Source organism: Urocampus carinirostris, chromosome 13 (genome assembly GCF_059441175.1).
Source record: "Urocampus carinirostris isolate Australia breed hairy pipefish chromosome 13, RoL_Ucar_1.0, whole genome shotgun sequence".
NCBI lineage: Eukaryota > Metazoa > Chordata > Actinopteri > Syngnathiformes > Syngnathidae > Urocampus > Urocampus carinirostris.
The window spans coordinates 21,068,348-21,082,625 of record NC_142361.1 but is presented as its reverse complement, the minus strand read 5'-3'; the positions used below and the strand labels follow the sequence as shown (position 1 = coordinate 21,082,625).

The window sequence follows — 14,278 nt, the reverse complement described above, 5'->3', positions numbered from 1 at the left end:
TTTGGTGCCCTCCTGGGCACTCGATGCGTTAGCTGCGTTTGCGGGACTACGATCCTGAACGTAACCCTGATTTAAAAAGAGAGAAAACTTACTTGGCAGTTGTTTACAGGTGTAAACTGATCTGAGATATTCCTGCCTCCATTCATCTGGCTTGTGCACACACCTGCAAAACAAGTACAACGTCTACTCAACACGTGCTAAGGCAACAATAACAAGTCAAAATTATAATCGACAAACTTATGCTGATATGCACTTGAAAGTCAATTTACGACACAAATTCCGCCACCATTTCTGAATTCGGTCACCAGAACAAAGCGCCTATTTAACGGGCTGCAATGCCTCATTGTTGTTGTGGCCTTTTCTAGTCAGCCTGTACAACAATTAAAGCATCGCCCCAAAAGACTTGGCCGGCCTCCAGTGCTGGTCACAACAAACGGGCTCACAGTCAAGCCAAGTGCTTCGTGGGCACGCCGCAACAAAAGAGCGTTTTGACGCACAAATGAAAATATGAGCGATTGCCCTTTGCCATGACCTCCACGGTTGCTTAACAACGATGGATGTGCTTCAAAACACCATTGGTTGCATAACTCCAGCAGATAGTTGGGCATCCAAAACAGGGATCGGTAACCAATGACTCTCGGGCAAAATATGGCTCTTTTCATGTAAGGCTCGGAAACCAAATTGATTCAATGCAAATTTGTTCCCGTGTTGTTTTCAATTTGAGGGTGCAATGCCCATTGTAATGTGCATGAAGCTAAGGACTTGATAGTACTGTCCAGTCTATATAAGGCACATTTTTAACTACAGTTTAGAGTCACACAACACACACAACAGAAAAAAATCGTTTTGGCTGTGCATCACTATGAAATCCTTTATTATATAGGCTCATTAAAAAGTCTGTGTTCACTGTTGACTCACCTTATGAAGAAAATCCACATATATTATATATACCACAGCCATATCCCCCTAGTGGGAGGTGGCTAGAGTCATTTCTGACTCTTTTTTGGGAAATTGATTCGGAGGAGGGGATTCCCAGCCCCCTCGCTCAACCCAACTGAGGTGTTGGGAGTCATTAGGTGACCAAACCCCCCAATTCCAACCCCTAATGCTGAACGCCAAGCAGAAAGGCAACGGGTACCAATGTTTAAGTCTTAGGTATGACACGGCCGAGGCCTGAACCACAACCTCCCAGTCTCGGGGCGAGCGCCATACCCCCAAGGCCACCAAAATCCACAAAAACAAACTATAAATACCAGAAGAGCATTCAGAGCAATTTGCAAAAAGAGCAACGACTACCTCCTGTCTCTGGCCTTGCGCCGTCTTTGCGGAAAGTAAAAACGTTGGGATGATTGTTTGCAGAATTTTGTGACAACATTATAAAATAACTGCTTGCACCTTGTTTTGAAACCATTATTTATTAAAACAGATGAAGTTTAAAATGAGCCTCCACAATCTTTAGTAATTGCGGGAGGCAGACAATTTTAAAGTGGTATATTTGTTGACATTTGGGACACAGGCTCTGGGATTATTCATATTTGATAAAAGTGCTGAAGAAGAAACTTTTGTCTGGAGAGCAGGTCTAGGGGTTTTGTTGAATTTCGTCTCAAAACATATGGTCTGGATCTTTCTCAAAATAAAATAAAAACACTTTGCTTTATGGCTCTTTGTGTCAAAAAAGTTCCTGAACCCTGATCTAAAAGAAGTGGTCTTAACTAACTAGACGTTGGAAGTACAAATACCACATTTTCCAGAATATAAGGAGCACTCAAAAACCCCAAAATGCCCAGAAATTTGAATTTGTGCCTTATGTATGGAAAAAATTGGAAATAAATACAATAAGTATCAAACCACTGGGAATGATTTCAGTATGATAAATCACCACTAGATGGCAGGATAGCATTGATCAAACCTTTGTCCCCCACTTCTTCGTGTTGCTTTGCTTTCTCTAGCCAGCAAATGAGAGTGTGTCAGCAGTCCCCCCGAGTGACCGTAATCGCTGAAAACTTCTTGCAAAGTTTATCCATGAGTTCAGTGCAATATTTTTTTTGCAAGCAAAGGGCTCTTGTGTTTATGGAAATCATTGTTTAGATATTGGTGGTATAAAAAAATGCAAAAAAGCCACAATGGTGCATTCATAAAAGTCAAACAACAGTGAAGTGACGACATTTGTCTTGTTACAGAACTTCCTACAAACTTTGATTTCCAATTGTGCCTTAGATTTATACACAAGTTCTACCAGTAATTGCAATACTTTGATTATGTTTTTGTAAAATAACAAAAGATCATCTTAAAATTTGTGCGAGGACTTTAAAATAAATGTTAATTTCTGGTATTGTTTATTCATTTATTGTATTTTCATTTTTTGAAGAGTAAAATACGGAAAAATCTCTTCGTGGAAAAAACTACTTGATATAAAATAAACAGTAAGTGCAGATAAACACGTTAAAAGTACTAAGTACTAGAAATAAAAGTTTCTTACTTGGTGATGCAATGATGCTAGGCCCCGCTCCACCGCCACCTTCGTCATCAACATGGGCAAGAGTGGCCCTCAGCGTCACCACTCCTTTCCCTTTGCACACTTTGCTGGGGTCCATACCTAAAAAAATATTTACATTAACTTTAGTGCAGAATGTGGTAGGTGGTAGGTGTGCATGGGGCTTTATAAATCCAATCACTCCAAACCATAATAACCCAGTTGTAATATAGCAATATCATATCGACAACATAGAACTTACATGATAACACTTGTTAGTGAGAAATGCTTTATAAACTGGCAGTCCTCTGCATTATCAGTAACAAAGAAGTAGGTCTAAACCAGTACCGTGCATTCAGGGGAGGCAGAGGAAGCAAGTGACGCTCTGCCTCATTTGTAATCTTGGAATATAAAAATCGAACAATATTAAATGGTTAATAATTTACTGTACAATAGTTCTCATTTAAAATGGCATCTTAGAGACTTTCTTTTTCAAAATCTGTGAGTATTCACATTATATTTGGAATATCATTAATACATGTATTATGTAACTTATTACAGTGAAGAGCATCAACAGATGCAGAATGAGGCATGCAACCCTCTTGCCTCAATGCAGAGGGCAATGGTGAGAGTGAGGATTCTTATTTGGTGCACACCTCAGCCCCAAAGAACATAATGTATGTGCTAGAAAGCAACAGCAAGCCAAGCCATCCAGTAGTTATTTCTTATTGCATAAATTTCATAATAGAAGATTAACTATCTATTGAGGCTTTTATTCAAAAGAAGCAGTATCTAATGCATGACTTTGACGAGTGTCTGCAGATGCAGAGTGAGGCGTGCAATCCTCATGCCTTAAGGCAGAGGGCAATAATGAGACCAAAGATTCTAATTTGGCAAACGCCTCCCCCTTAAACAAAAAATTATAGAATTGGTCATAACATTAGCAGGCTAACAGCAAGTCAAGCCACACAGTTTTATTTCCTAGTTGCATTGACATTTTTTCATAGTGGGGGATTACTAAATTGACCAGTAAAACCAAAATGATTAAGTACAGTACCGTCTATACTTGCATATACACCTACATCGCATATAAGTACCTTTATAAAACTGCTTTAAAATAGCCACATGCCAAAATAAATTAAAAACATTCAGAAAGTATTTACTAAACACTGATGATAATTAAAATATGTAGTTAATTATAAATAATATTGTGGGCAGTCTACAATACTACTTTACTTGAGTTTTTTGAAGGTAGTAACGTTTCAACTTACTAGATAATGTTTAGGGATTGTGAGCTCGAGGAATCTCTAAAAAACTCTGTTATTTCCTATATTTTATGTTAATAATGTCTGTGTATTTTCTGTACAGCCCTTTGAGACTTCTTGTGATTAAGGGCTATACAAATTAACATGACTTGACTTGACTTGGATGTTTTTTGTAGGAGGGGCAGCAAATAGACTTCCTTTATAAGGTAAGGAAATAACTTGATTACGTTATATGCTACGGTTTGTATATTGCATTCGTTCTCTCCCAATCAAATGATGCAAAAGATTCATTTAATAGTAAATATGATTGTGCCTCGCCAGACACACCGTTTTATTTCAGCCCCACTCCTAACGATAACAGCCTGTTAATGCCATTAAAATAACATAGTAACCACATAGTATTAAAAATATAACACTTGTTATTTGAGAAAGGGTTAGCAACTTGCATCAATTAGTTACAAAGAAGTAAGTCTAAACTTCAAAAATGTTGGTGACCCCAGCATATATATTCTTTTGCATCCCTATAAACACAAAAACTACAAGGAACTAACTAATTGGCAAAACAACTCAGTTAGAGCAGGATGCAGAGCAACCTCTAGGTTTTCATTGAGGAGCATGACCTGGACCACACTTGTAAGTATTTAAAGATTAATGAGGACCAGGAGAAGAGAAATATCACCTGCAGCAGGAATCAGGTCAGGGGATCCTTTCATGGTGGATAGAGGGGTGATCTTCACGGTGCTTGCAGCTCGAGGACCCGGTGGGACTCAAGAAGAAAACCGCTCACTTAAATGAGCTCTGCATTTTAAAAGGCAAGCCAAAACCATTTTGTGCAAACTTACAGGGAGTGGGGTTCGGTGACACACTGCCCTCTTCTGGAGAGCCCTGTGACAAGCAGATAGACACAAAAACATAACAATGTGCTCCCGCAATGGTACATTGGTGAAAGGACAAATGTTATTCAATATTTATTTTGCTTTTGGGAAAATGTCAGCAGAGAAAATTAAACTGATGACAACCGTGTTGCTGGCTGATGTGGAACTTCCTAGGCCCCAGCTGCATTAGAGGACACTGTTTTCCCACTAGGGATTCTAATATTAGCTGTGGATCAAGCTGAACTTCCTGGCTAGGCAGTCATTGTATTTCGTAATGAAGAATCGTGACGACTTGAGAAAGATTGGAAACATTGGCATGCACAGCCATTTGGGGGGTTGCAGGGGTGGTGGGGGAAAGAGTCCTCAGAGGAAAGAAAACAAGCTCTTACTCATATTTTCACTGTCACATGAAAAACAACCCTCAAAATTTTTTTCAGGCTGGTGTCTCATGGATATCTCAACCGCCAAGGTCGAATGGGGTACCACTTTCTGTGGTGTGTTTTGGGCAAGTACAGCCTCGCAGCGCCCATTCCTCTCCACGACTTTTTTTAAGTGAGGTAGGGGTTTTCTCCCCAGGAGGATATATTTTGTTTAGATTTCAAATCAACAATTTAGTTTTCATTTTGCCATCATGAACCTCAGCCCTTTTTACACAACTAAGGCCAACTTGAGATCCCTGTGTTTCTTTACCGTAAGCCAACAAAATTACTATGTCAGGACCAGAACAGAAACAGGACCCGATTGCGTTACGTTTCTCACAAGTTTTATTAAAGGAACGAGGAAGGGCTGCGCCCACAATCCGGCATTCGCTAGGCGCGGGGAGCAAGTTGCTCTGAAAGCGGCAGTGGATCTTCCGTGGCGAGCGATGGCGGTGTCGGGTACGGAAAAATGGGTCAGTAGCCGGGACAGGGGAGCAACAATGAGGTCGGGGTAGAAAGCGAGTCGTAAGCCAGGAAAGGAGAGTAGACGTGGTCGGGGACAAAAAAAGGTCGAAAGCCGGGACGGGAAAATAGAGGTGGTCAGGATCAAAAACTGGTCGAAGCCGGGGGACAGACGGGAGCAAAAAGCAGCTGGGAGTCAGGGTCGAAAAAGGCTTGCCTAGTGTTAACTGAGGTTCGCAGATGGACTGTTGGCGCCAAAGTAGCGGGCACAGGTGAGTCAAATCAGTAATCATGACATATTAATACATAAACATTTATCATGCAGTCTCCACTTCTGTAAACAATCCTGTCAGTTATTATTAAGCACACTAAACGGTTTAATAATTATGGGGGGAAAAAATCCAAATGGACTATTTTTGGAAGACGACAGAGGAGAACGGTACCTCGCACCACCCAGTGTTTACTATATATGGTATTAACAACTTTGTTATTTTAATATTTTTGTTTATGGTACTGTGAGTGAAGAACACGGGCAGCACGGCGGATGTGTGGTTATCGCGCAGCCCCACGGTGCAGGGGTTCAGGGTTCAAGTCTAGCTGCCATAGCCTCTCCATTTTGAAGTTTGCATGTACTCCCAGTGCCTGCGCGGGTTTTTTCCGGGAACTCCAGTTTCCTCCCACATTCCAGTAACATGCATGTCAGGTTAATTGTCCCGTTTAAATTGTCCCTAGGTGTGAATGAGCGATTGAGTTGTCTGTCTCTGCCCACTGCCCGAAGACAGCTGAGATGGGCTCCAGTGCCCCCGCGACCCTACTGAGGATAAGCGGTTCAGATTATGGATGGATGGATAGATGGGTGAAGAACACGTTAGCTAATTGCTAAAGGTTTCTATCCCAAATATGATGATTTCACTTCACGACTACCAGAATGAACCCCTCAGAATGGATTATTGTTGCATCCAGGGGTTCTACTGTACTACATTTGGATAAGTTAAATAAAATAATAATATTCTGTAATGAATCCAAGATGGCGGCGCCCTCTATGGCGGCGGCTGGATCTGCTCCCGACAGTTTCTCACATTCTAGTCAAAAACCCCAATCTTCGACTCTGTTTATGAGGGCGAACAAAGACAACTCTAACTGTAGATTAATATACGATCGCAGTTTTTTGCTGGATATGCGAACATCCAGAAATCCAGCGCAAATTTCGACGATCACTCTGGAGTGTTTACTTAGCCTCGGAGTGCTACGTCAACAGAACGCAGCGGCCGACAAAGCAGCGAGTAAAAGTGGCAAGCGGAAGCGCTGTGACCGGGGAAGGAAACGAGGTTGTCGGGCCGGGCTAACGGCTCGGATGAAGGCTAAACCCTTCAAAACGCCCCTACCATCCATTTTCCTATCCAACGTCCGCTCCCTGGACAACAAACTGGACCATTTACAAGTGGAATTTACATCGAACCGCGAATTGACGAACTGTTGTGCTTTAATTCTGACGGAGACATGGCTAAACTCATCTATCCCGAATGACGCTGTTAGCATTGTGGGGCTAACTGCTTTCCGCGCTGATAGAAGCGGCGAGCTCACCGGCAAAAGCAAGGGGGGCGGTCTATGCATTTATACCAACAACAACTGGTGTAAAAATGCGAAGATAATATCGAAACACTGCTCACGAGACATTGAACTTTTGACGGTGATCTGCAGACCATTCTACCTACCGAGGGAGTTTAGCGCGACCATCATTACTGCCGTGTACGTGCCCCCCAGCGCTAATACGAAGGAGGCAATGGACGTTCTCTACCGAACTGTGAGTGAACTGCAGCATGCTTACTCCGAGTGCATTTTTATTGCGGCGGGGGACTTTAACCAGGCCAATATGAAAACAGTTCTCCCGCATTTCCATCAGCATGTAAACTTTGCTACAAGAGGTAGGAACACATTAGACCTGGCCTACACAAACATCAAAGGTGCATATAAAGCAGCCCCCCGCCCCCATCTTGGCTCATCAGATCACCTTTCTATTATGCTAATTCCAGCATACAAGCCCCTGCTGACCAGAGAAAAACCTACAGTGAAGCAGGTGAGGGTGTGGTCTGAGGGGGCAATGGAGGCACTACAGGACTGCTTTGATTGCACTGATTGGGACATGTTTAAATCGGCTGCCACTTACAACAACAAAATAAATATAGATGAGTACGCCATTTCTGTGTCAGCCTACATCAGTAAATGCGCAGAAGACGTCAGCAATAACAAAACTATATGCACCCGTGCCAATCAGAAGCCCTGGATGACTGCTGAGATACGAAAACAACTAAAAGTACGGAACCTTGCCTTTAGATCTGGTGACAAGGAGGCGCTGTTATCAGCGAGGGCTAACCTGAACCGGGCTATCAGACTAGCAAAGCGAACGCACAGTCAAAAAATCCAGGAACGTTTCCTCAGCACAACCAACACCAGGGATATGTGGAAAGGCATCCAGGCCATCACCAGTTACAAGTCAACCACCGCCCCAGTGCAGAACACTAGCATGGACTTTCTGAATGACCTCAACAAATTCTTTGGAAGGTTCGAGGCACAAAACGGCACCCCTGCAGCGAAAGCGGTTCCAAATCAGGACGAAAGAGCACTCCACCTGGACTCATCTGACGTGAGGAAGACCCTGAGAAGGGTCAACACAAGGAAGGCTCCAGGCCCGGACAACATTCCGGGGCGGGTACTTAGGGAGTGCGCCGATCAGCTGGCTTGTGTACTAACAGACATTTTCAACACCTCGCTAGACCAAGCCATAGTACCATCATGCTTCAAATTTGCCAACATCATCCCAGTGCCAAAGAAACCCCAGATCTTATCATTCAACGATTACCGGCCCGTTGCACTGACTCCTATCATAATGAAGTGCTTTGAGAGACTGGTTAAAGAGCACATCACCTCCAGTCTCCCCTCCTCATTCGACCCCTTTCAGTTTGCCTACAGGACAAACTGCTCCACCAGGGATGCCATCTCCTCTGCGCTTCACCTGAGCCTGACACATCTAGAGGAGAAGAACACCCATGTGCGGATGCTGTTCCTGGACTTCAGTTCAGCATTCAACACCATCATCCCACAACATCTGGTAGACAAAATGAGACTCCTGGGTTTCAACACCCCCCTGCGGAACTGGCTGCTGGACTTCCTCTGTGACAGACCCCAATCAGTGCGGATAGGTCAGAACAGTTCAGATGTCATCTACCTCAGCACGGGCTCCCCCCAAGGCTGCGTCCTAAGCCCCTTGCTGTTCACCTTGATGACACACGACTGCGTCCCTAGGTCCGCCACAAACCACATCGTGAAGTATGCTGACGACACAACAGTGGTGGGCCTCATCAGGGATGACAACGACCTGGCCTACAGAGAGGAGGTGGAGCAGTTGGTGGGCTGGTGCAGGGACAACAGCCTGGTCCTGAATGTCGACAAAACTAAAGAGATCATTGTCGACTTTAGGAAAATCCAGCCCAACCATGCCCCACTTTGCATCAACAACAAGGCTGTGGAGGTTGTCAGCAGTATCAAGTTCCTAGGGGTGCACATTACAAACAAACTCACCTGGTCCGTAAACACTGCATCACTGGTTAAGAGGGCACAGCAGCGCCTGTACTTCCTGCGGAGGATGAGGAGAGCCCACCTGCCCCCACCCTCCCTCATTACATTCTACAGGGGCACCATAGAGAGTATCCTGACCAGCTGTATCTCTGTGTGGTGTGGAGGCTGCAGCGCTACCGACTGGGGTAGTGTGAGGAGGGTAACGAGGACAGCAGAGAAAATAATCGGTTCTACACTTCCCTCCATTCAGGACATTGGCCAGAAGCACTGCCTATCCCATGCAAAAAACATTACCGGGGACCCCTCTCACCCCCATCATGGACTGTTCACTCTGCTAGCCTCTGGGAAGAGGTACTGCAGTGTGCGGTGCAGGACCACCAGGCTCCGCAATAGTCTAGTCCCCCTGGCCATTAGACTGTTAAATGGTCAATCTAACATATAGTTAACTTAAATCTAAACGGCTGCTAATCTGACTTTTGCACTACTGGCAGTTTTTTTTATAGCTTGCCACTCCTTGCACATTGCTCTCTGCACTATTGTAATTACAGCGTTATTGTTACAGTGTTAATGTTACTGTGTACCTGACTTGTTAACCTGACTGCCCATATTGTACATCTGGTTAGCTACTCTTCTTGCACTATCGGCACTATGGTAAAATACTACACGTAGCCAAAATACAATACAACATTATTTATATCTGTACATTCAAGGAAACTGTGGGGGTCAGATGCATCGACATTTCGTTCTGTATACACGTGTACTAGAATGACAATAAAGTAGATCTGAATCTGAATCTGAATCTAATGAGCACAGCCTTTCAGCTGTCAAATTTTGTGAATGAATTAGACTATTCCTGTCAAACTTGTTAGTCGTAGCATGCAGAGGAGACGCCAAGGGCAACAGAACAAAAACGGAGAAACACTTCTATCACTCTTTAGGGCCTCCCTTTGAGCCAGGCTGATTTAAAAGACTTCTCGGTTTGAGATTCCAAGAAGCAGCACAAACTGGTTGGAGAGAATTGAACTAAATCCAAATACATCTTGAATTATATTAGTAACATCAATCAGCTACGTTGATTATCTCACAAAATATCTCAACTTTCACATACGGCCCACTAACTTTGTACTGGCGTTTACTCATTTTCTGTGCTGCTTACAGTTCTGTCAGCCAGGACAACAGTGAGCTGAAGTCTCGTCGAGTATCAACAAAGACTTTTACTATTTCACTACAACAAATGACATCAGTGACTTCTTACTCATCCTGGGATGAACTGAATACAGTGTGAATGATATAGGACGAGATGACAGCTCGTAATGTTCAGTTTGCTGTATAAACACGTGAGCAAAGATCACTGCTGGCCTTTTTAGGCAAAACAATGCCTCGGAAAAGATTCTTTGCTTCTGTCTGATCAAATGACAAGCAAGTACAGTAGTTCAGAACGCGATCCTGAGGAGACACCCTTAAAGTACATTAAGATGCAAGACATATCCCCAACGTTTTGGGTCAGGCTTCACAATTGTACCTTGTACAGTACATAATATGATCTAACCTAATATTCTTTTTTTAATTTTTTATATTGTGATTTTTAATCTTTTATGTCCTGGAGTGCCACGTCCAATTTTGTTATTATAAACAATTTACACTACATTGGAATCAATGAGAATAAAGACAACTTTATTCTATTCTATTCTATTCTATTCTATCCCATCAATATATATTTACATTGGGAGGGAAAATTATGTAGGACCAAAAAAGGTAGTCAGTCAAAAATGGACAAGGTAAATTAGAGTGGAACTGGTCCCTTCAAGCTAGTTTCTAATAATGCAAAACAAACAACATACTTAAGCAGCAAAACAAGGTTTTGAAATTGAGGAATGAAAATATATTATCATCAGGCTTAATCCAAAAAACATTGGGTACATTAAAATGCAGGTAATATTTCAATTGGAAAGATAATATTGTCATTATTCCCATTTGGTAAAGCACAATAATCCGAATAAGGTCTTAGTCTGACTGCGAGTATCTTTATTGCAATGGTTGCGTTTGTCCTTTTTATATTTAAAGCACTGTGGGATTTGTAGTACAGAGACGAAATATGCATGCAAAATTTAGTTTTATTGTGGACCCCTTACTTTAAAAATGTCACAGTTGTATGCATCCATAAGTAAGTAAGTAAGTAAGGATGCTTTTGGCTAGCCACTTACGAGCACGACTTATAATCACGCAATTGAACTCTCTTTTGGAGTGCGGAGGGAAAAACAACTGTACATTGTTGAATTTGGTGAGTGACATGAATGAAATAATTATTGATTCAATGTCAAAAGTTGGATGCAGACACAACATCTATTTGCATAATGACATCGCTCCCACTTCGCCCTTGCGATCGGAGTACTGCGGGATACTCAATTCCCAAGTAATCTTGAGTGCCGAAACTCCTTGTATGATTTGTGGCCATCCTAATTTGCCACTTGCAGAGCCAGACTGACTTAAGAACCTTGATTTCTCGTTCTTACCTAAATTTCTCTGGAAATCGGACTCATCATTAAAAGTTTAAATCTGATGGAAAACACCTTGTATTTGAGACAAAGCATAATTTCAATTTTTTCATTGAAAGTTGGAATAGATGGAGGACCAACAAATATGTTGTGTCAGGACCAGAACGAAAACAGGACCCACTCGCGTAACGTATCTGACAGTTTTATTGGGAAGAAGGGAAAGGAGCGCACTCACGATCTGGAGATCGCTGGTTGCGGGGTGTGGGTTGCTCAGACGCGGAAGTAGGTCTTCCGTGGATAGTGATGACGGTGTTGGGAACGGAAAAAAACGAGTCAGTAACCGGGATAGAAGAGCAAAAACGTGATCGGGATCGGAAACAAGTCGGAAGCCAGGAGAGGAGAGTAGGCGTGGTCGAGAACAAAAACAGATTGTTATTCGGGACGGGAGAATAGATGTGGTCGTAAAACAGGTCGTAATTTGAGACGGTAAAGCAGACGTGGTCTAGATCAAAACAGATTGTAAAGGGAGACAAATAGGAGCAAAAATAGACAAAAAAGGATTTGCTGTGTTAAAACATTCGCAGACGGACCGACAAAAGGGGACTGACATGACAGAGTTTAAATACTGACAGGGAGCTATTCTGTCAACAAGCTGCAGCTGGCGCCACATGAGCAGGACAAACGTGAAACTATTGTACTTAGAAACAGGGACAAGTGAGCTGAGTATGTGATAAATCATGAACAACTGCATGTTCTTGATCATGAATGCATATTTTATTGACTGTACAAAGATAAGAAGACATGGTGTTTCTTTTTTCGTATGTGTCCTTATACGAATCAAAATAAGTTATTGGGGAAAGTTCCAAAGGAAGAATTTTGACTCCATTTTTGAAAACAAACTGACCACAAATGAACCAATTAACATTTGGTGAGGCAAACAAAGGTGGTGAGGTGATTCATGGCAGTTAGTGGATGAGATGATAATTGGCTAGACACGAGTGCACGATTGATTGTGGAGAATTTAGAGAGTTGTATTTTCACAAGGCAAGTCAATAAACAGAAATCTAAATCATACAGCGCCTATGACCCAATATCTTGATTTTTTTCTTCTCGACAACTGGAAGCAAAGCGAGGTTTATAGCCAAGGCATACAACATGTTAAGTTTTCACCTCTGTAAAAAATGCACACGCAAACTACAACCTCACTAAACTCTTTCATTTTGGCCCAAAATCTTTACCTAAAATCTCATGAACACGACTAAACTTTACTTACAAGCTTGTCTTCTTAGTGATGCTACATCCAGCTCAAGGTCCTTCAGCGTCAAAACCTTCTGAAGCCTCCTGAGACGTCTAGTTAATCTGATGGGGGTCCGAGCAGGACGTCCCAGCTTTGACTTTGACCTTGGCTACGTAGGGGGTCTGTTTGTTTGTGATAGCAGGTGTGTCCAGATGGAGCTGTCAGCACATGCCACCTGGGAATGTGGCACCCACTCTGCAAAGTTCGTGCAGACCCGCCACATCAAATCCTGTGGCCCGTCCCACAGAGAGAGAGACTAGACTCAACCCCCCCATACCTATGTCTACAATGTCTTGTATGTTAATTGACATATGTGAGCTATGGGAAGAGGGGACCTTTTGTCAGTGTAAAAATAATGTTTCGTTGAAAGTTAAAGTGAGTTTAGTTGTTCTACAACCACGGAGTTTTGATGAGGTTATTTTGATAAAGATAAAAAAGATATTATATCCTTTTTTCTATACTTAAACAGGCACTGGAATATTTGACCATTGGATGTCGCTGTATTACGTAGTGCAACCATGCTTAAAAGCATAAGGAATAATACAAACTCCTTAGACTCAAAGTGACCAATTTAGACCTTTTCAGTTTTTACCCAGCTTTAGACATTTTTTTTTTTTTACCCATAGCATCAAGATGGCGGACACTCATGTCAGCTCCCTCCAGGTGAGCCTGATGTTAAATAAAATAAATGTGAATTTTTTGGCAATGCCAATATCTTAAAAATACACGCTTTCATGACAGCTCTTTTGTTTGGTTATTATTCAATTCAATATTGTTTATTTTTGAATAAGTGCATGCCATGTTTTTTACCAGTTGGAGGAACTAAATTATACTCACTGTCCCTTTAAAGCACAATCTTGATGTTTGCCAGGATTTCGTTTTAAACATGTTTTAACATAATTTGCACATATTTTGCTGTTTTTATTTCATCTAAAATAAATTGCCAATATTATCTTATGGCTAACTTGCTAACAGGGATTTAGTAGGGCAGTAGTAGTTCAAGTAGTGCAAAAGAGCTAATATATCTGAAAAATGTTTACAAATGATGAGACAAAAATATACCACAAGACAAATGTCTTGTAAGACTGAGTCTACAAAACTGAGATGAGAAAACGGTAAACACAGCCTATATTAGCAGCCAGCAGCGCCTGTGCCAGCTAGCAATGACAGATGGCTACCATTACAGCTAAATGCTAAAGCCACATTAGCGACTAGTGCCACTTTGGAGGCTAGCAGCCCTGTGTAAGGTGTTGAAATGACGACAGCCGGAACTTAAACCTCCTTTGCAAACTGAGTGTCATTTTGAAAATCCAGGCAAGCTTTTTGCCAGGAATATAAGTGTTTCAAATAAGATAACTCAATCATTTTAACTATAACATAGTCAGCTAGCAGCGTCTATGTCGGTTAGCAATGACA

At 42.2% G+C, this 14,278-nt stretch overlaps 1 protein-coding gene across 3 annotated transcripts in view; it reads right to left on the bottom strand.

The window, feature by feature from the left end:
* sorbs1 (sorbin and SH3 domain containing 1) overlaps nt 1–14,278 on the bottom strand; it is a 90,748-nt gene that overhangs the window by 56,734 nt on the left and 19,736 nt on the right. For all 3 annotated transcript variants that reach the window (XM_088350859.1, XM_088350856.1, XM_088350858.1), the window contains exons 2-5: nt 4,581–4,623; nt 4,418–4,504; nt 2,480–2,596; nt 93–163 (exon numbers count right to left, since the gene is read on the bottom strand). In XM_088350859.1, coding sequence (XP_088206985.1) covers nt 93–163; nt 2,480–2,596; nt 4,418–4,451 — 222 coding nt within the window. In that variant the 5' untranslated portion in view covers nt 4,452–4,504; nt 4,581–4,623. The remainder of the gene's footprint in view (nt 1–92; nt 164–2,479; nt 2,597–4,417; nt 4,505–4,580; nt 4,624–14,278) is intronic.